The following is a 19,055-nucleotide window of genomic DNA, read 5'->3' as shown; positions in this document are numbered from 1 at the left end:
GCAAGCTCAAATTACAGGGATCTTTAGATTCAAAATTGCGTTACAAGAAAGGAGGAATATACGTGCTCCATACACGTATCCCCCAACCTGCTGGAGAATGTTACGTTTCACGTAGATAATGTGTTGGACTTTAAAACTGAACTAAAGAACTCTCTGTTAATGTATACATGTAAGATCTACACTCCGAAAATATAAATTCAGATTCCTTAACTTGCTACCAATAACACCCTTGACCTACATAGAACGAAAAGGGGCAAGAAAGCTTTCGAAAGTAAGAAGGAAAACTGGAAACGTTAAAAATTACGTGTTAATAATAAACAGGCTAAACTAAGAAGCTCCACTGCTTTTATTTTACTTCGTTTGGAACACTCTGAGCAGAAACTAATCACTCCTGCATCGAATCACTCCAGGTGTAGTTCATAGACTGCTGATTAGAAACGCAAGACACAAATAAGGAAAGATTTGCGATAATACATTCATACTGATAGTGCTATGGAGTAGAAAAGTATAAGGCATTGTGGGAGATGACAATACATAGTAAAATGAATGTCCTACAAGAAAGGCAGTCCAACTGAATTTTAAAATCTGAGTTTTATTATTCACAACTTTCACCTCTTTCAAAAGCCCTAGGAAAGAAGGACGTACAGAAGAAGCTCTATCTTTTTGCACTATTGTTTCAACTGTGTTATCAAAGTGTACATCGTTTTTTCTGTCTAATCGATACTGTTTTAATACTCCTGTTGTTCTTAGAATAGTTCATGTTATCAATCACCACTCCCAAGAAATAGGTATGTTCAGGCATGGTGGAGTTAAAATTTCAACACACTTTCCAGAATGGTTCCTTCAAAAATTGCAAGTCCGCTTACAACCGCAATCTCTTCATAGCGAACTTGTTTCCCATCAAATGACAATGGCGTCGCTATTGAAACTCTACAGTCTTCCTTCGCTTTATCCCTGCTTATTACTGAACGAAGGTTTACGCTCGCCGACACCGAACATAGTTATGCTAGCACTTTTACTGGCTGAGAACATCCTTTATAAAGGTACAGACCACAGACATGATAGCAAAAAAATAAAAACAGTGCTGACGTCACTTCCAATTTCGACGATATTAACTGGTTTAACGTACTTGGTACCGCTTCCTCCGTTTTCTCATGTAGTGAATCGCACGCAGCACGTATGGGGAGAAATCGGATATCAGCGAGAAAATGGTTCATTTGTTATGTCTACAACAAACAACGGTTGTGGATAGTATGTGTCCAATTACTATGAATAAGAAGCCACAGTGAAAATTCTGTATGAAGCATCTAAATAGTTCAAGATTCAGAACGTAGTACGGAAAGGGTGCATATTGTCACAATGTTCATTCAGTATGTATGCAGAACACATTATGAGGCAGCCCGCGTTAGGTGAAGAAGAAACCGGAAAGGGGATGAAAGTAAATAACCTTGGATTTGCTGATGATACCATCCTGATGGCAGTAAATAAAGAAGGATTAGAGATCCACTTACTTAAGGTGAAAGAAGGAAGTCCAAAGGCTGAACTAATGTTCAATGTGAAGAAAATAAAAATTTGGAAACTACGTCCACGACTTCATGACATGTAAGGGGAAGAACAATGGTAGTTTTTACTACGTTCAATTACCTCGGCCCCCAGACTACTGCTGATGGTGGCTGCAACCACGAAATCAAGAGACGCTTGTTACTTGGTAGAAGGGCAAAGACCAAACTTAACAATGTGTTAAGGACAACAAAGATACGTATAGTAATGGCTATGGTTATTCCAGTTGTGAAGTTAGAATACGATATCCGAACCGTAAGAAAGGTTGAACATCGTAGAATACACTTTCTTGAATTGTGGTGTTGGAGGAAAGTCCTTAGAATAAATAGGTCGGTATTATAGTTCAGTAAAGCCAGACTGCTTTTTGAACGGTTTGGCACTGAATTAAAAATTGACATACTGTGGGTACATCGTGAGAAGACATGATTAGCTGTGAAAGACCTTAGTGCCAGTAAGTTCAAAAGCACAAGTAGAAGACAACAGGAAAGGATGAGATGGATGGACGGCATCACACAAGTTATGGATTCCAATCTGGGTATTCTTCTGAAGATAGTACAGGGCGGAAGAAATTGGCGTGCTTTGGTTAATCGAATTTCGACATTCATTTCATCATAAACATCTGTTTGAAATCCGCCTTCCTTAACTATTACACCAAACGGAAATCGTTTGGTTAATGGGATTACAGAGAGCTGGAACAGATTGAGAGAATAGAGAGACAGAGACAGAGAGACTATTGATTTGTCAGTAATTTTTATATACAGCTTCAGATAAATGTTTTTGGTCGTTTATGAGCTACCAATGAAAAGAAACAAAAAAATAATTCCCGTATTCCTGGTGTTGTTGCCGTTGTGATCATCAATCTGATGCAGCTCATCATGCTACTCTATCCTGTGCAAGCCTCTTCATCTCCGACTAACTACTGCAATCTACAGTTGTTTGAACCTGCTTACTGTACTCATCTCTTGGTCTCCCTCTACAATTTTAACCTCCTACATTTCCCTCGATTACGTAACTGGCTATCCCTTAACGTCATAGAATGTGTCCTATCAACCGAGTCCATCTTTTAGTCAAACTGCACCAAATGTTTTTCTCCTCAATTCCACCCAGTATAGACTCATTAGTTACATGATCTACACAGCTAATCTTCAGCATTCCTCTATAGCACCAGATTTTTAAATCTTCTGCTCTTTCCTTGTCTGAACTGTTTTCGTCCGTTCAGGGCTACACTCTAGACAAATATCTCCCGGGAAGACTTTCTACTTAACAAATTTCTTTTCTTCAGAAACACTTTTCTTAGCATTGTCAGTCTACAATTTATACCGTCTCTATTTTGACCATCATCAGTTATTTTACTGCCCAAACCGCAAAACTCAGCTACTACTTTTAGCGTCTCATTTCCTAATCTAGTTCCCTCAGTTTCGCTTGATTTTACTCGGCTATAATCCCTTACACTTGTTTTGCTTTTGTTGATGTTAATCGTACATCCTTCATTCAAGACACTTTACATTCCATTAAGGTGCTCTTCCAAGTCCTCTGCTGTCTCTGACACAATTACCTTAAAGTTTTATTTCTTCTCCATGAATGTTAATTCCTTCACCAATTTTTCCCTGATTTCCTTTAATGCTTCCCTCTCATGTCTCTCGATTCTTATAACTGCCGCCTGCTTTCTGCGCAAGTTGTAAATAACGTTTCGCTCCCTATATTTTCCCTGTGGTACTTTCAGAACTGTAAAGAGCTTATTGTAGTCAACATTGTCAAAAGTTTTATGTAAGTCTACAAATGCTATAAATGTATGTTTGCCTTTCCTTATCATATCTTCTAAGAGAAGCCGTAGGGTCAGTATTGCCTCGCGTCTCTATTTATTCTTCTGGAACCCAAACCGATCTTCTCCGAAATCGGTTTCTACCAGCTTCTCCGTTCTCCTGTAAATAATACGTGTTAATATTTTGTAACAATCGCTTACTAAACTGATAATTCGATAATATTCACACCTATCAGCACATTGTAATTATTGCATTCTTCTCGAAGTCTGCGGGTATTTCGCCTATCTTGCCACCAGGTGGAACAGTTTTGTCATGGATGGCTTTCCCAAAGAAGGCGTCTTGTTTCGAATTAGGTCTTTCAGTGCTCTGTCAAATTATTCTCGCGCTATCATGTCCCCGTCTCATCTTCATCCACGTGCTCTTCCCTTTCTATAATATTTCCTTCAAGTTCATTTCCCTTGTACAGTCCCTCTATATACTCTTTCTGTTTCTAAATTTTCTATTCTTTGCTTAGTACTAGTTTTCCATCTGAGCTCTTGATATTCATACAGTTGCACTTTCTCCAAAGGTACCTTCAGTTTTCCTACGGTCTGCATCCATCTTACCCGAATTTTTATAAGACATAATAATTATAGTAAACTTTCTTTCCAATTTCGTTAATAACAGAAGTTAGTGTAAAGCAAAGGAAAACTGCTCTTTGTGTATGCACATAATCCCAAGTGTGATGATTCTTTCTGTGCGTTGCACCAAATTTAAAATATTCACCTTCACATACTGTATGATCTTTGCACTTTCTCCAAAGGTACCTTCAGTTTTCCTACGGTCTGCATCCATCTTACCCGAATTTTTATAAGACATAATAATTATAGTAAACTTTCTTTCCAATTTCGTTAATAACAGAAGTTAGTGTAAAGCAAAGGAAAACTGCTCTTTGTGTATGCACATAATCCCAAGTGTGATGATTCTTTCTGTGCGTTGCACCAAATTTAAAATATTCACCTTCACATACTGTATGATCTTCTTGTGACAGTAAAACGTTACTTTGGAATCAGAAACAGTTTTCTTGCGTTTCATTTCTTCCTTAGCTGACGTCTTCTGAACCACTATTTCTGCAATAATTCAATTTCATTGACTGCACAATGGCACTTGTTCTATCTGCAGGCCGTCCGCTGTGGCCGATCGATTCTAGGCACTTCAGTCCGGAACCGAGCGACTGCTCCGGTTGCAGGTTCGAATACTGCCTCTGACATGGATGTGTATGATGTCCTTAGCTGAGTTAGGTTTAAGTAGTTTTAAGTTCTAGGGGACTGATGACCTCAGATGTTAAGTCCCATAGTGCTCAGAGCCATTTGAACCATTAGAATCTATCTGCAGGTAGATCAACTTTTAAATTATCAGTTATATTTAGTGGCACATCTGATTGTAGGTCGTTGATGCAGTTAAGGAAGTGGAATAGATCGAGAATATAAACTTGGAGAATGGAGACCATCTGGAGTTTACCAGCTAAGCAAGAGAAGCAACTTAGTTTATCCCATGGTCTAGATACACACCTAGTGGCCCAAGCCGATAATTGATGGTGACAAGAATGACACCATATGAGATAAGGAAGTCAGGTCCGTACTGCTGGTCTGAGCCACTGCCGTAGGTGAACCCCCCTCCATGGATCCAGAAGAGCACAGGAAAACCTGAACCCTCCCCTGGAACGTCAGGCACGAACACGTTCAAGTAGAGGCAGTCCTCGGAGCCATCTCCCGTGTCTTGTACGCAGTCACTGCCGTATTTAGTAGCATTGTATACACCTACCCAGTGCGTTGCCGGCTGGGGATCCTGAAAAACATAAAGAGAAACATCCGACGACATCATGAACCACACTGCAAGTGCACCATTTGTTTTTGGTGTCTACTGATATGATCGTATACATGTTCATTTCATTTCAGCGACATTAATCTTTGTTACATATCTCAAGGAACTTTGTGTCGTTGAACTCTTTAGGAGCTACGTAACGTGTCAGTAATATCAAACACTGCAACTATTATTTTTCTTTGACAGATGCAAAACATTCACGTGATTTGCACATGTGACTTCATTTGCCACACATACGTTAAGTTTCTATACATTTATAGATGAAGAGAATTTGATTATTATCATCTACAGATTCGTCCCAATTTGCCTTTAATTTGCCTCCAATACGTCTGTTACTTCTAATGGCAGAATTTGTATTATTATTTATTACGTGTTGTTGCTTTTTTTCACTGAAGTTCGTCTAAATATTTTATATTTGAATTCTCAGATGTAGGCAACTTCAATATTCCCTTCAAAATTCGTAACAATCATACCGAACAAAACGTAAGTCAACAATCATACCGAACGAAACGTAAGTCATATAAATAATTTATAACGACTATCAAACCTGTTTTCAGTATTAATAAATGTTATATTAGTTCTCTTACAAAGGAGTTCAAGATGAAAAAATTATATTATTGTTCGACCTACTACCCAAATTATTTGCAAATACAGAGTCATTCATAAACATGAATCCAATTCAACAAAGCTATACCTTCTACATGCAAGATAGAAGCATGGGATGAGGGCGCGATTGTTTGGAGGGGAGAAGGGTGAATTTAAACTTACGCATCGAAATAAGCGTTTACCATCGTGTGATGGGTATAATTTGCCGGTTTCAATGTTTGCCAGTAAGAGTATCCCACCTCCCGGATTCCGACCTCCATGGCCAGAAATAATTCACACAGCTCTACACAATTTTGTTTATCTTAATCATAAAGGTCTTGTAGCAATTGAATCCTCCACGGGTAGAAACACGTCGCAAAACAAATTAGACAGACATGTGAGGACTAGGTAAGTTTTGCATGCCATGACGAGGAGAGTTCTGTGAACTAGGGGCAATAATCTGAAAAATTGCGTTCTACGTCTTGAACGATCCCTTCGCTCAACATGTGGATTTTCTCTTACGTAAACAATCAGTGTCTTGAACCTGCTGACGCTGATCCTCTCATCGAATACTTTGAGTAGTATGAGGTGCGGTTCTGTACCCTCGACGAAAATCAACCCACCAATTTGTAACTGAATTGCAGCTGTTGAAACGGAAGAACGCGAAACACCTCTTGTTGCTGTGTTCTTACCATATCGACTCGACGCACACTGGGCAATGAACGATCGAAGTACTGCGCCAGAAGACCTCCATCATCAATCACATAGACCGGAATCTTATAACGACAAGATAAATATTTAGTTTTGACGTGTGAGTTAAAATTCTCTCCAAGTTTATATCTTCATTCTTGTACACGATGCAGTCTTGCGAAATCAGATGAATGTTTTTGAAACATCTTTCTGGACTACTCTGCAGGCAGACAATAGCTTGGTCAATTTTTGAACTCTTAACACGACAAACGTTAAAGTATATTTACAGCATTTTCAACATTCTGTTTCATAACAAACTATGATTATAATGTTTTGTTAATGTCCTTAGGTTTTATATTCTTTATTTATTGTCTTTCTGCCACTATACTTGCTATCTAATCACATACGCTACTTGACAAATGTAAATAGCAGGCTGCTTGATAGCTGCTAAAGAACAACTGCCGCCTGCTAAAGAACAACGGGCAATTCCTATGGAACACCCAAAAATTGCTACTAAACACCAGACTAGTTATAGTAAAGGAAAATGTAGAGGGCAGGACGTGTTAACTGCAGCGAACACTCTACGTGTATTCGACAGTCCATGAAGTACGGAGTTTGGCAAAGATTGTTATGGAATCGATTAGTGCGTCATTGCGTGTAGCACGGCAGCATGTCTGCAAGACACCATTTGAGCTATTATGATTGTGGACGAATAGCTGGACGGGTCGAAGCCAAAGTTTCACTACTGTGGCCACAGAAATGGGTGTGTCCAAAAGTGCCATCTCGCGAATAAAAAAAGGCCCCTCAAGGTGGAAAGGTTATGTGAAAGCATGCCGAGGCTCTTAGATGAACTGCCACACCGAAAGAAGATTGATACGTAGCCCTAGTGACGAAACGGAACAGACATCTCATTCGTACGCAGATCTCTATATATCTTACAACCGGCACCTGTACACGTGTCTTCGACAGAACCAATTCCTGGCGATTAAAGAAGGCTGGTTTATATGCACAGAAGCCTGTTCCACATCAACCACTGCATCGTCGGAAAGAGATCGTTGGTGTAGGGAGCGTGTTGTTTGGGGTCCAGTGGTCCAGAGTGATGTTCTCCAATGAATCCAGCTTCACTGTGGCAAGTGGCTCTTGCCACTAGCCAGTGTGCAGAGAGAGAGAGAGAGAGAGAGAGAGAGAGAGAGAGAGAGAGAGAGAGAGAGACGGGGGGCACATGCTACACACCACAGAATGTCCATGGTTGTCATCGGTAAGGCCTACGCGCTGTGGTGTGGCAGGCATTATGCACAATGGCCAAACACCATTCCATATATTTGCGCAAAGTCCTATTACAACACATCGTTAATGCAGGGAGATTATTCTGGATCATGTGAGTATCTCTAGGGGTGCAGTAGGTCCCGACTATCACTCTATGGACGACAAATCTTGCCCGCACAGAACCTCTGAGTATTTGAACAGGCTGCAAAGTGAAGATATGGAATAAATAGAATGGCCTGGTACTCCCTAGGTCTAAACCTAAAGAGGTTGTCTGGGATGCTCTTGGCAGAGATGTTTCTCAACGAACGTCCCCTCCTTAAACCGTACAATATCTGAAAACAGCCTTGAGAGAGGAGAAGGACAATATCCACCATGGTAGCCAGCATGAATAACAGGTGGAAAATGTGCATTAGTGCCCGAGGTGGGCATATTCCCTACTGAGAGTCCAATATTCACCTTATGTTGCGAGTCTGACCTGTATCAAACAAGAATGTTATTTATGTCTGTTATATGCTTTCCCGAGTGGTGAAACTTGTACCATTTCTCGTTTTAAATATGCTTCCACTAGCTATGTACAATTTTCCGTGTCGTCCATCATAGCCTCTGATTATTCCTGTTCAGCAATGCCTCCGTTCCTTAACAACTGTCAAGCAGTGTAGCACTTGTATTTACTATGTTTTCTGGAGTTCTTCTCTCCATTTTCTTCCCTTCATTTTTATTATTAACCTTTGTACACTGATGTACTCGTTACTTGTTGGGTCATTAACATCTCACAGGACATTTCAAGACAATTATCATTCTGAGTCTAAGTGATATTCAAGTAAACAGAAATACTAAAAGCAGTAAATTCATCTTGAACAGTAATGAGTACGAGCTCTGTGCTGCTGCACACTTACTCACCCGGAAACGTAGCTCTCCAACGGGTGGTTCCGCGTACGGGATACCCAAAAACGCCGTGTAAGTGGTATTGTAGACGCTAGTAGCCGTGGTTCCAAGTAGAGTACCCTGTTCCACCGTCACGAACACGTCCTCGGCCTGAAATGACATAAGCAGCTGAAAGTAATCTCAACTTGCAGTACGAGAAAGAGCAAAGATTTATAACACGTGACAGTACTATTAACAGCATTATATTAGACGGCACGCAGCCAACACGTTTGGATACACTTGTCGCACATTGCATTCCATAGCTAGTATTACAAATACGCTGGCCGATAAAAAAACTAGGCACCCAGAATACGTGGTAAGAAAACAATGTAACTTAGTACGGGTGCACACCATCCGCTACTGTAAGTAATTATCCTTTATACCTCTGTGACAGATAGAACGACCACCAGAATATATTAGTGTTGTTCGTGTGTAGATTTATTTCAAGACCTTGGGTGTAAACAGCGTTAGATGTTGATTGAACTGTGAAGCACACTGAGATGGTACATACTTTTGTGAGACAGCGTTATCAGCACCTGACTGAATCTGGGAAGGGCCTCCTTACGGATCTCCATTTGGTTATCTAGTAGGATTGTCCATTCTAATATGACAGTGGCCCGATGTTGTACTTCATGGGAAAGTGACGGCATTCATACTTGGCGTAAAAGTTCCGGTCGAAACAAATGGTCACCACAAGGGAGGAAGTCCGTATTGTGCACCGCGTACATCGAACACCTTCACGTCTGTGACTGCCATCCGCTAACAAGTTAGGCACTCTACGCAACATTCTGTGCCATCCAGCACGATAGGTCGGAAACTAACAGTAGCCGAACTAGAGAATTACCGCCCCACGCAAAGGGTTCCAGTAACACCACCACCACACAGACGGCTGTGTTTGGAATGGTGCCTTGACTAGGAAGCACGGACTGCTGATAAATGGCGTCGCACTGTTTTCTGTGATGAATCGCTATTGTGCCCTACCCCAGCTGACTATCGTCTGCGATTATGGCGGCGACATGGGCAGGACTATCGTTCTGCAATATTTTGGTGAGGCAAAGTTGTGTTACTCGTAGCGTCATGGTGTGTGCAGCAATCGGGCATGACTTAAGGTCACGGCTAGAACTCACGGACATCCTGTGTCCTAATCTGTTAATTCCCACGCAACAATAGCGTGGTGCCAGTTTGCAACAGGATAATGCTCGTCCACACATGGTACGTGTTTCTATGAACTGTGCGTGACGTTGAGATAGTCCAGTGGCCAGTGATATGCCCTGATGCGTCCCCAACAGACCATGTGTGGACCAGTTCGGACATCAACTTCGTCCCAGTGCCATTATTCAGGATACCATATGTTAGTCACAACAGTTGTGCCCCAGGAGAGGATAAAACAACTTTGTAATGCCCTTTCCCAATGAATCAGTGCACGCATCCTAACCGTAACATATACCATTCTTAAAATTTTGCAGCTTAAGGATTATTCGATGAAATTTCTGGATTGCAGCCGGATGACGTCGACTTCTTGCCACGATATTTTGGTTGAATGGTTGTCAGCCGAAATATCGCTGCAAGAAGTCGATATCATCCGGTTGCAATCCCGAAATTTCATGGAGTAGTCGTCTGTTATTATTTTTGTCACTTTAAATGATACTCTCAGAAATGCCAAATTAAGAAACTAAATCCGTACCAGAGACATAATTTTTACAACGTAGCAGCGCTACTTTGCATTTAAGTATTATATTGTCTCATTTATGGAAATGGAAGAGGATGTAGATGAAGATGAAGCACTGAAAGACATGAGTCGAAACAAGGCCCCTAGAGTAGACAACATTCCATTGGAACTACTGACGGCCTAGGGAGAGCCAGTCCTGACAAAACTCTAATATCTGGCGAGCAAGATCTATGAGACAGGCGAAATACCCTCAGACTTCAAGAAGAATATAATAATTCCAATCCCAAAGAAAGCAGGCGTTGACAGGTGTGAAAATTACCGATTTATCTGTTTAATAAGTCACAGCTGCAAAATACTAACACGAATTCTTTACAGACGAATGGAAAAACTGGTAGAAGCCAACCTCGGCGAGGATCAGTTTGGATAACGCAGAAATGTTGGAACACGTGAGGCAATACTGACCCTACGACTTATCTTAGAAAATAGATTAAGAAAAGGCAAACCTACATTTATGCATTTGTAGACTTAGAGAAAGCTTTTGACAATGTTGACTGGAATACTCTCTTTCAAATTCTAAAGGAGGCAGGGATAAAATACAGGGAGGGAAAGGCTATTTACAATTTGTACAGAAATCAGATGGCAGTTAAAATTGTCGAGGGGTATGATAGGGAAGCAGTTGTTGGGAAGGGAGTGAGACAGGGTTGTAGCCTCTCCCAGATGTTATTCAATATGTATATTGAGCAAACAGCAAAGGAAACAAAAGACAAATTCGGAGTAGGTATTAAAGTCCATGAAGAAGAAATAAAAAAAGTTGAGGTTCACCGATGACATTGTAATTCTGTTAGAGACAGCAATGGACTTGGAAGAGCAGTTGAACGGAATGGACAGTGTCTTGAAAGGAGGATATAAGACGAACATCAACAAAGGCAAAACGAGGATAATGGAATGTAGTCGAATTAAGTCGGGTGATGCTGAGGGAATTAGATTAGAAAATGAGACATTTAAAGTAGTAAAGGAGTTTTGCTATTTGGGGAGAAAAATAACTGATGATCGTCGAATTAGAGAGGATATAATAGACTGGCAATGGCAAGGAAAGCGTTTCTGAAGAAGAGAAATGTGTTAACATCGAGTATAGATTTAAGTGTTGGAGGGCAGCGTCGAGGGTAAAAATCGTAGAGGGAGACCAAGAGATGAATACACTAAACAGATTCAGAGGGATGTAGGTTGCAGTAAGTACTGGGAGATGAAGCAGCTTGCACAGGATAGAGTAGCATGGAGAGCTGCATCAAACCAGTGTCAGGACTGAAGACAACAAAAACATGCAAAGAGAGTGTCACGCATTCTGCAATGCAAATGTGTTTGTACTGATTAAATACGCGTCCCGTAGTGTGTTGCTTTGAGGTTTCAGAGCACAATGACGTGCCCACCGCTACGGACTTCAGTCTTTGTAAACTTTTTTCTCGAACACTAATATAGCGGTTTTCTGCAATCGGCGGAAACAAGCATCGCGTAGCGCAAGGGTTGTCGGGTAGGCGGTAGTGGCGTTGTGGTTCAAAGCTCTGACAAGTACACCTAGAGGAGCCATTGCTCCTCTGGTTTGCGTTGTGTACTGAATATCCACTAAATTAAAAGTCAGTGCTGAAATGTTTCGTGTAATTGATTTCAAAGTGTGCTAGTGACTACTCGTGGTATATGTCAATTCTGAAAAAAAAAAAAACATTGCAGAGACTGCTGAGTACTACCATGCTTTTTCACAGAGCAGACGGCTAAAATTGGCAGCGACCGTACACAAAAAGCTAAAAAAGCGTACTAATACAACTTCCATTCGTGCAGGGCCCATCGATCAAGGGAAAGTTTACATTTCTTACCTAACAAGAAGAAACCACAGGTCGCTCCCTGATGAAGTCGAAATTTTACAGGATGAAAGAAGTATGAAAATAACGGGACATCTATATTGGTTTATTCAATAGTTTACGAGCAAATGATGTTCAAAGTTTCGACTCTACTTCATCAGTCCATTTGCGGTGAACGCGTGGTCTACGGGTATCGTCCTTCATGTCTCTGATCAATAATCAAAACTTTATGTGTTCCGGTTCAAAACACAACCAATGCTTCATTTTTTGGGAAGAGGAGGGAGGACTGGAGGCCCTAGGGAAAAAAAGGCACAGCTTGGAATTTTTGCGCTCCGTTTTCCGATTCAGTCTTATGTTCTTTTCCTCCCTTTTGCGGTCGCAGAAGTATGTGACATCAACATTTTTGTGTCATAGTTCAATACGATGGAATGATTGACAAACGAAATAAGTATTCCAAATCTTAGTAACGCTTTGAGTACTAATGGCTTCCGACTGAAACCACCATTCCATTCATATTTTTATATGAAACGACTTATGCTATTGCAAGACAGAGACATCTAGTATACGTTGAGGTACTTCTAGAATGCAGTTCATTGTAGCAGCCATTTATACTGATCAACCACAACATTATAACCACCTGCCTAATAACCCGAAAGTCCAGCTTTGCCACGAATGACAGCGGCGGCGCGTCATGGCATAGAAGCAATGAAGTCTTGGTAGGTCGCTCGAGGAAGCTGGCACCATATCTGCACGCACATGTCACCTAATCCCTGTAAATTCCGGATAGGGGGACAATGTGCTTTGACGCCATGTTCACATCACATCCTAGACGCGTTCGATTGGGTTCAGATCTGGCGAATTGGGGGGCCAGCACATCAATTGGAACTCGCCACTGTGTTCCTTCAACCACTCCATCACACACCTGGCCTTGTAACATGACGCATTGTCTTGTTGAAAAATGCCGCTGCCCTGAGAGAAACATGGTCGTCATGAAGGGATGTATGTGATCTGCAACTAATGTATGATACTCCTTGGCCCCCATGATGCCTTGCACGAGCTCCACTGGGCCCACGGATTCCCACATGAATGTTTCCCTAGAGCATAATGGAGACCCGTCAGTTTGTCTCTGTCCCGCAGTAGAGGTGCGAAAGAGTTGTTCCCCTGGGATTCGCGCCCTCCTATCGGCATGATGAAAGAGGTGTCATGATTCATCAGACCATGCAACGCTCTGCCTCTGCGCCAACGTCCAGCGCTGATGGTCACTCGCCCATTTCAGTCGTAGTTGCCGATGTCGTTGTGTTAACGACACATGCATGGTTCCTCGGCTGTGCAGGCCCTTCGTTAGGAGTGTTCGGTGCACTGCGTGTTCAGGCACATCAGTGTCTTGCCTGGCATAAAATTCTGATGTTAGTTCCGTCACAGTTCGCCGCCTGTCCTGTTTCACCAATCGACCCAGTCTACGACGTCCGACATCTGTAATGATACATGACGTCATCTCATATAACATGATGCAACCATCATATCATCCCTGTATTATATCGTGCAATGGCGCAATATGACCCAACTTGTCTTTAAAGTTTTAGATGCATGCATCCTCACTCTGGGATGCTTCCTATTATAGACGCACCGTCTCTCTCGGTTGCTTCCCATTGTAGATCCACCACACTTTCTTTAACCACATAAATCTGTGTCTATTTGTTCTTATACGCCTCACCATACTAGTAACAGGTGGTAGTTTTGCAGGAGAAATTTGTCACTGGGAAAAAGTCACCCCCTTCCAGCCAGAAATTAAAAAATTATTTTAACGTCCCACCACAAGGAACAAATCCACCCCCAGAATTTCCATTCTCCCCCCCCCCCCCCCCCCCCCAACAAAAACTTTTTTAGCTATATGATATTACATATATTGTCTGGTATGGCTGGTTAATCCTCTGGATTTTGGTGAGAATAATAAGGGACTTTGGCCTATAAATTACAAGATGCAGGAGTGTTAAGACCCTGCAGTTAAGAGAGCTCAGTGCGCTGGCGAAGAAGGGCTATCTCGTAAAAAAGCGCTAATGTGTCAAGACGTTTTGATTTAAATGTCTTTGAAGCTGCCACATAATTCGAAACGATCTTTCACTTTACACACCTAAATGTACCCAAGCCATATTCGACCTTTTTTTGTTATGATAGGAACAGTTTTCATTTTGCCTCTAAACTTTTACTCTACCATATTTTTGACATTAGATCACCATAGCTTGGCAACCGATGTAGTTTTTTATTGACCTGGGCAACGACTGATCAGATATACGTTTCTTACTGTCTTTCGAACTGCGTTGCTTATATCGTGGCAACGGATAAAGCTTTAACAAAACAACAGGCTACCATTAATTACATGTATTTTTCTATCTTCTTACAAAATTTGTACCGATTCGCCCAAGTTTCAAACAGAAGTTGCACTCATAAATAAACTGACAAAACCATATTTTTGCACGTGAAATCCGAATGACACTAGATTTATTGAAAGTGATTTTTTAATTTTATCCTACGAACACATTGTTTATTTATTTGATTTAAACCGTTCTTGCACATAAAATTCACGAAACAAAGTTTATGTGCAACATTTAGCTCAACTTCAAACCGTCACATCTCGACAACGGATGAAGATTATTGGATAAAAAATTTCGTTTTGATTTTATCAATTTAACTACCTTTGTCCAAAGTTTGAACCAATTCGTACTAAAATAAAATATAGAAGTCACGCGGTTCAATTACAGCAAAGTCCGATGCACTGGTGTAGCAAGTCTAAGCCATCAATCTCGCTTCCACTCCGAAGGTATTTAATGGTTTGGTGACTGTTTTTGTACGTAAAATCCAAGCGACGGTGGTTGTTTTTGCTTGAAAAATCCGAACGGTACACATACAAATGGTTTCATTAGCTGAGCATTAATTTCAGCCTTTTGTAAAAGGAAGTAATTGATTTGCACGATTCGCCTAGGCACCAGCTCCGGTTTATCTTTCAAACTGTTACATAGCTACAGTAAGACAGATATTCGAATGGTTATACAAATAACCGCTGGTCCGAGCTAAACCAAAAACTTTTTGCAGCATGTTCTTAGCTCCAATAGGACCCGAGCACCAAGTCATTCACAAACTGCGATTCTGCGTGTGGCCTTCTCGTACAAATTTGATACACCGCGGACCGATCTTCCTTCTACTGCCCTTACAAATCACGGCGGGGAACTGCGCAGACATTACCTACGGGTTTTCATTTTCCACTATATGGAGTACAGATATGAGTCACCAGTAATGCTAATGCAAGAAACAGATTCTATGTAAATCTCTGCGCATTGTTCTACCTCGCTAGAGGGAATATTATTTTTAATTGTCTTGTATGGCAGCTGTAGCATTCTTCTGGGAAGGTAGTTTTCTCCACCATAACCACTGCTCGCTTTTCATTTTACGGGTACCAATACCCTCATAACATTTCCTGGCAAGTTTTCTTATATCCGTAAAACTGTACTGAGGTCGTAATTCTACGCTGAGGTAACAGAAGTCAGGGAGGAGTGATACGCATATACAGGGTGGCCCATTGATCGTGACGAGGACAAATATCTCACGAAATAAGCGTCAAACGAAGAAACTACAAAGAATGAAACTCGTCTACGTTGAAGAGGGAAACCAGATGGCGATATGCTTGGCCCGCTTGATGGCGCTGCCACAGGTCAAACGGATATCAACTGCGTCTTTTTAAATTTTGCAGCCCCATTTTTTCCATGTTCGTGTAAGAGTGATTTCAGGTGTGCCGCAGGGGAGTGTCATAGGACCGTTGCTATTCACAATATACATAAATGACCTGGTGGATGACATCGGAAGTTCACTGAGGCTTTTTGCAAATGATGCTGTGGTGTATCGAGAGGTTGCAACAATGGAAAATTGTCCTGAAATGCAGGAGGATCTGCAGCGAATTGACGCATGGTGCAGGGAATGGCAATTGAATCTCAATGTAGACAAGTGTAATGTGATGCGAATACATAGAAAGATAGGTCCCTTATCATTTAGCTACAAAATAGCAGGTCAGCAACTGGAAGCAGTTAATTCCATAAATTATCTGGGGGTACGCATTAGGAGTGATTTAAAATGGAATGATCATATAAAGTTGATCGTCGGTAAAGCAGATGCCAGACTGAGATTCATTGGAAGAATCCTAAGGAAATGCAATCCGACAACAAAGGAAGTAGGTTACAGTACGCTTGTTCGCCCACTGCTTGAATACTGCTCAGCAGTGTGGGATCCGCACCAGATAGGGTTAATAGAAGAGATAGAGAAGATCCAACGGAGAGCAGCGCGCTTTGTTACAGAATCATTTAGTAATCGCGAAAGCGTTAAGGATATGATAGATAAACTCTAGTGGAAGACTCTGCAGGAGAGACGCTCAGTAGCTCGGTACGGGCTTTTGTTAAAGTTTCGAGAACATACCTTCACCGAAGAGTCAAGCAGTATATTTCTCCCTCCTACGTATATCTCGCGAAGAGACCATGGGGATAAAATCAGAGAGATTAGAGCCCACACAGAAGCATACCGACAATCCTTCTTTCCACGTACAATACGAGACTGGAATAGAAGGGAGAACCGATAGAGGTACTCAGAGTACCCTCCGCCACACACTGTCAGGTGGCTTGCGGAGTATGGATGTAGATGTAGATGTAGTACGTAAAGAAATATGAATGTTTTAGTTGGACATTTTTTTCGCTTTGTGATAGATGGCGCTGTAATAGTCACAAACATATGACTCACAATTTTAGACGAACAGTTGGTAACAGGCAGATTTTTTAAATTAAAATACAGTACGTAGGTACGTTTGAACATTTTATTTCGGTTGTTCCAGTGTGATACATGTACCTTTGTGAACTTATCATTTCTGAGAACGCTTGCTGTTACAGCGTGATTACCTGTAAATACCACATTAACACAATAAATGCTCAAAATGATGTCCGTCAACCTCATTGCATTTGGCAATACGTGTAACGACATTCCTCCCAATAGAGAGTAGTTCGCCTTCCGTAATGTTCGCACGTGAATTGACAATGCGCTGACGCATGTTGTCAGGCGTTGTCGGTGGATCACGATAGCAACTATCCTTCAAATTTCCCCACAGAAAGAAATCCTGGGACATCAGATCCGGTGAACGTGCGGGCCATGGTATGGTGCTTCGACGACCAATCCACCTGTCATGAAATATGCTATTGAATACTGCTTCAACCGCACGCGTGCTATGTGCCGGACATTCACCATGTTGGAAGTACATCGCCATTGTGTCATGCAGTGAAACATCTTGTAGTAACATCGGTAGAATATTACGTAGGAAATCAGCATACGTTGCACCATTTGGATTGCCATCGATAAAATGGGGGCCAATTATCCTTCCTCCCATAATGCCGCACCATACATTAACCCGCCATGGTCGCTGATGTTTCCGTTGCCCAGTAGTGCGTATAACGCCAGTTTTCGTTACCGCTGTTGGTGAATGGCGCTTCGTCGCTAAATAGAACGCGTGCAAAAAATCTGTCATCGTCCCGAAATTTCTCTCGTGCCCAGTGGCAGAACTGTACACGACGTTCAAAGTCGTCGCCATGCAATTCCTGGTGTGCAATCAATATTGATGTACCATTCTCAACACTGACGTTTTTGAGATTCCCTATTCTAGTCATATTTGTCTACTACTGATGTGCGGATTAGCCGCGACAGCAGCAAAAACACCTACATGGGCATCATCATTTTTGTTGCAGGTCGTGGTTGACGTTTCACATGTGGCTGAACACTTCTTGTTCCTTAAATAAGATAACTATCGGCGAACGATCCGGACACTTGGACGATGTCGTCCAGGATACCGAGCAGCATATATAGCACACGCCCGTTGGGCATATTGATCACAATAGCCATCCATCAACACGATATCGACCTCTTCCGCAATTGGTAAACGGTCAATTTTAACACGAATAATGTATCACGAAGCAAATACCGTCCGCACTGGCGGAATGTTACGTAATACCACGTACTTATGCGTTTGTGACCATTACACCTCCATCTATCACAAAGCGAAAAAAGTGTTCCAACTAAAACATTCATATTTCTTTACGTACTACACGAATATGTAATAAAAAATGGGGGTTCCTATTATTTTTTTAAAAACGCAGTTAATATTCGCGTGACACATGGCAGCGCCATCAAGTGGGCAAATCATAGCGCCATCTGGTTTTCCCCTTCAAACTAGACGAGTTTCTTTCTTTGTAGTTTTTCCGGTTGATGCTTATTTCGTGAGATATTTGGCCCGGTCACTGTCAATGGACCACCCTGTGTATAGATGGCAGTGATTTGGCAGAGTTGTCATTATAGTCAGGTGATTCATATGAAGAGCTTTTCGATGTGTTTATGGCCTCACGACAAGGCTTTGACCGCTGAATGATAGTTGGAGCGAGGTGCATGGAACATTCCATTTCGGAAATCGTTATGGACTTCGATATTCCAAGATCCACAGTGTCAAGAGTGTGCCAATTTTAGGCATTACCTCTCACCACGGACAACGCAGTGGCGACAGCCTTCACTTAACGACCGAGAGCAGTTGAGTTTGGGTAGAGCTGTCAGTGCTAACAGACAGGCAACACTGCATGAAATAACCGCAGAAATCAACCTGCAAAGCACGACGAAGGTATCCGTCAGGACAGTGCGGCGAAATGTGGCGTTAATGGGCTGTGGCAGCAGACGAGCGACGCGAGTGCCTTTGCTAACAGCACGAAATCAGTCGCATCGCTTCTCCCGGGCTCGTGACCATATCGTTTGGACCCTAGACTACAGAAAAACTGTGACCTGGTCAGACGAGCCCCGATTGCACTTGCTAAG

At 41.8% G+C, this 19,055-nt stretch overlaps 1 protein-coding gene across 1 annotated transcript in view; it reads right to left on the bottom strand.

Annotated features, from left to right (window-relative positions):
• The window catches only part of LOC126354062 (cholinesterase-like), an 87,369-nt gene that overhangs the window by 47,664 nt on the left and 20,650 nt on the right, over positions 1-19,055 (bottom strand). The window contains exons 2-3 of the mRNA XM_050003429.1: positions 8,628-8,762; positions 4,874-5,150 (exon numbers count right to left, since the gene is read on the bottom strand). Of these exons, the coding sequence (XP_049859386.1) occupies positions 4,874-5,150; positions 8,628-8,762 (412 nt within the window). The remainder of the gene's footprint in view (positions 1-4,873; positions 5,151-8,627; positions 8,763-19,055) is intronic.

Source organism: Schistocerca gregaria, chromosome 3 (assembly GCF_023897955.1).
Source record: "Schistocerca gregaria isolate iqSchGreg1 chromosome 3, iqSchGreg1.2, whole genome shotgun sequence".
Lineage (NCBI taxonomy): Eukaryota > Metazoa > Arthropoda > Insecta > Orthoptera > Acrididae > Schistocerca > Schistocerca gregaria.
The sequence above is the reverse complement of the archived record's forward strand: the minus strand, read 5'-3'. Positions and strand labels throughout refer to the sequence as shown.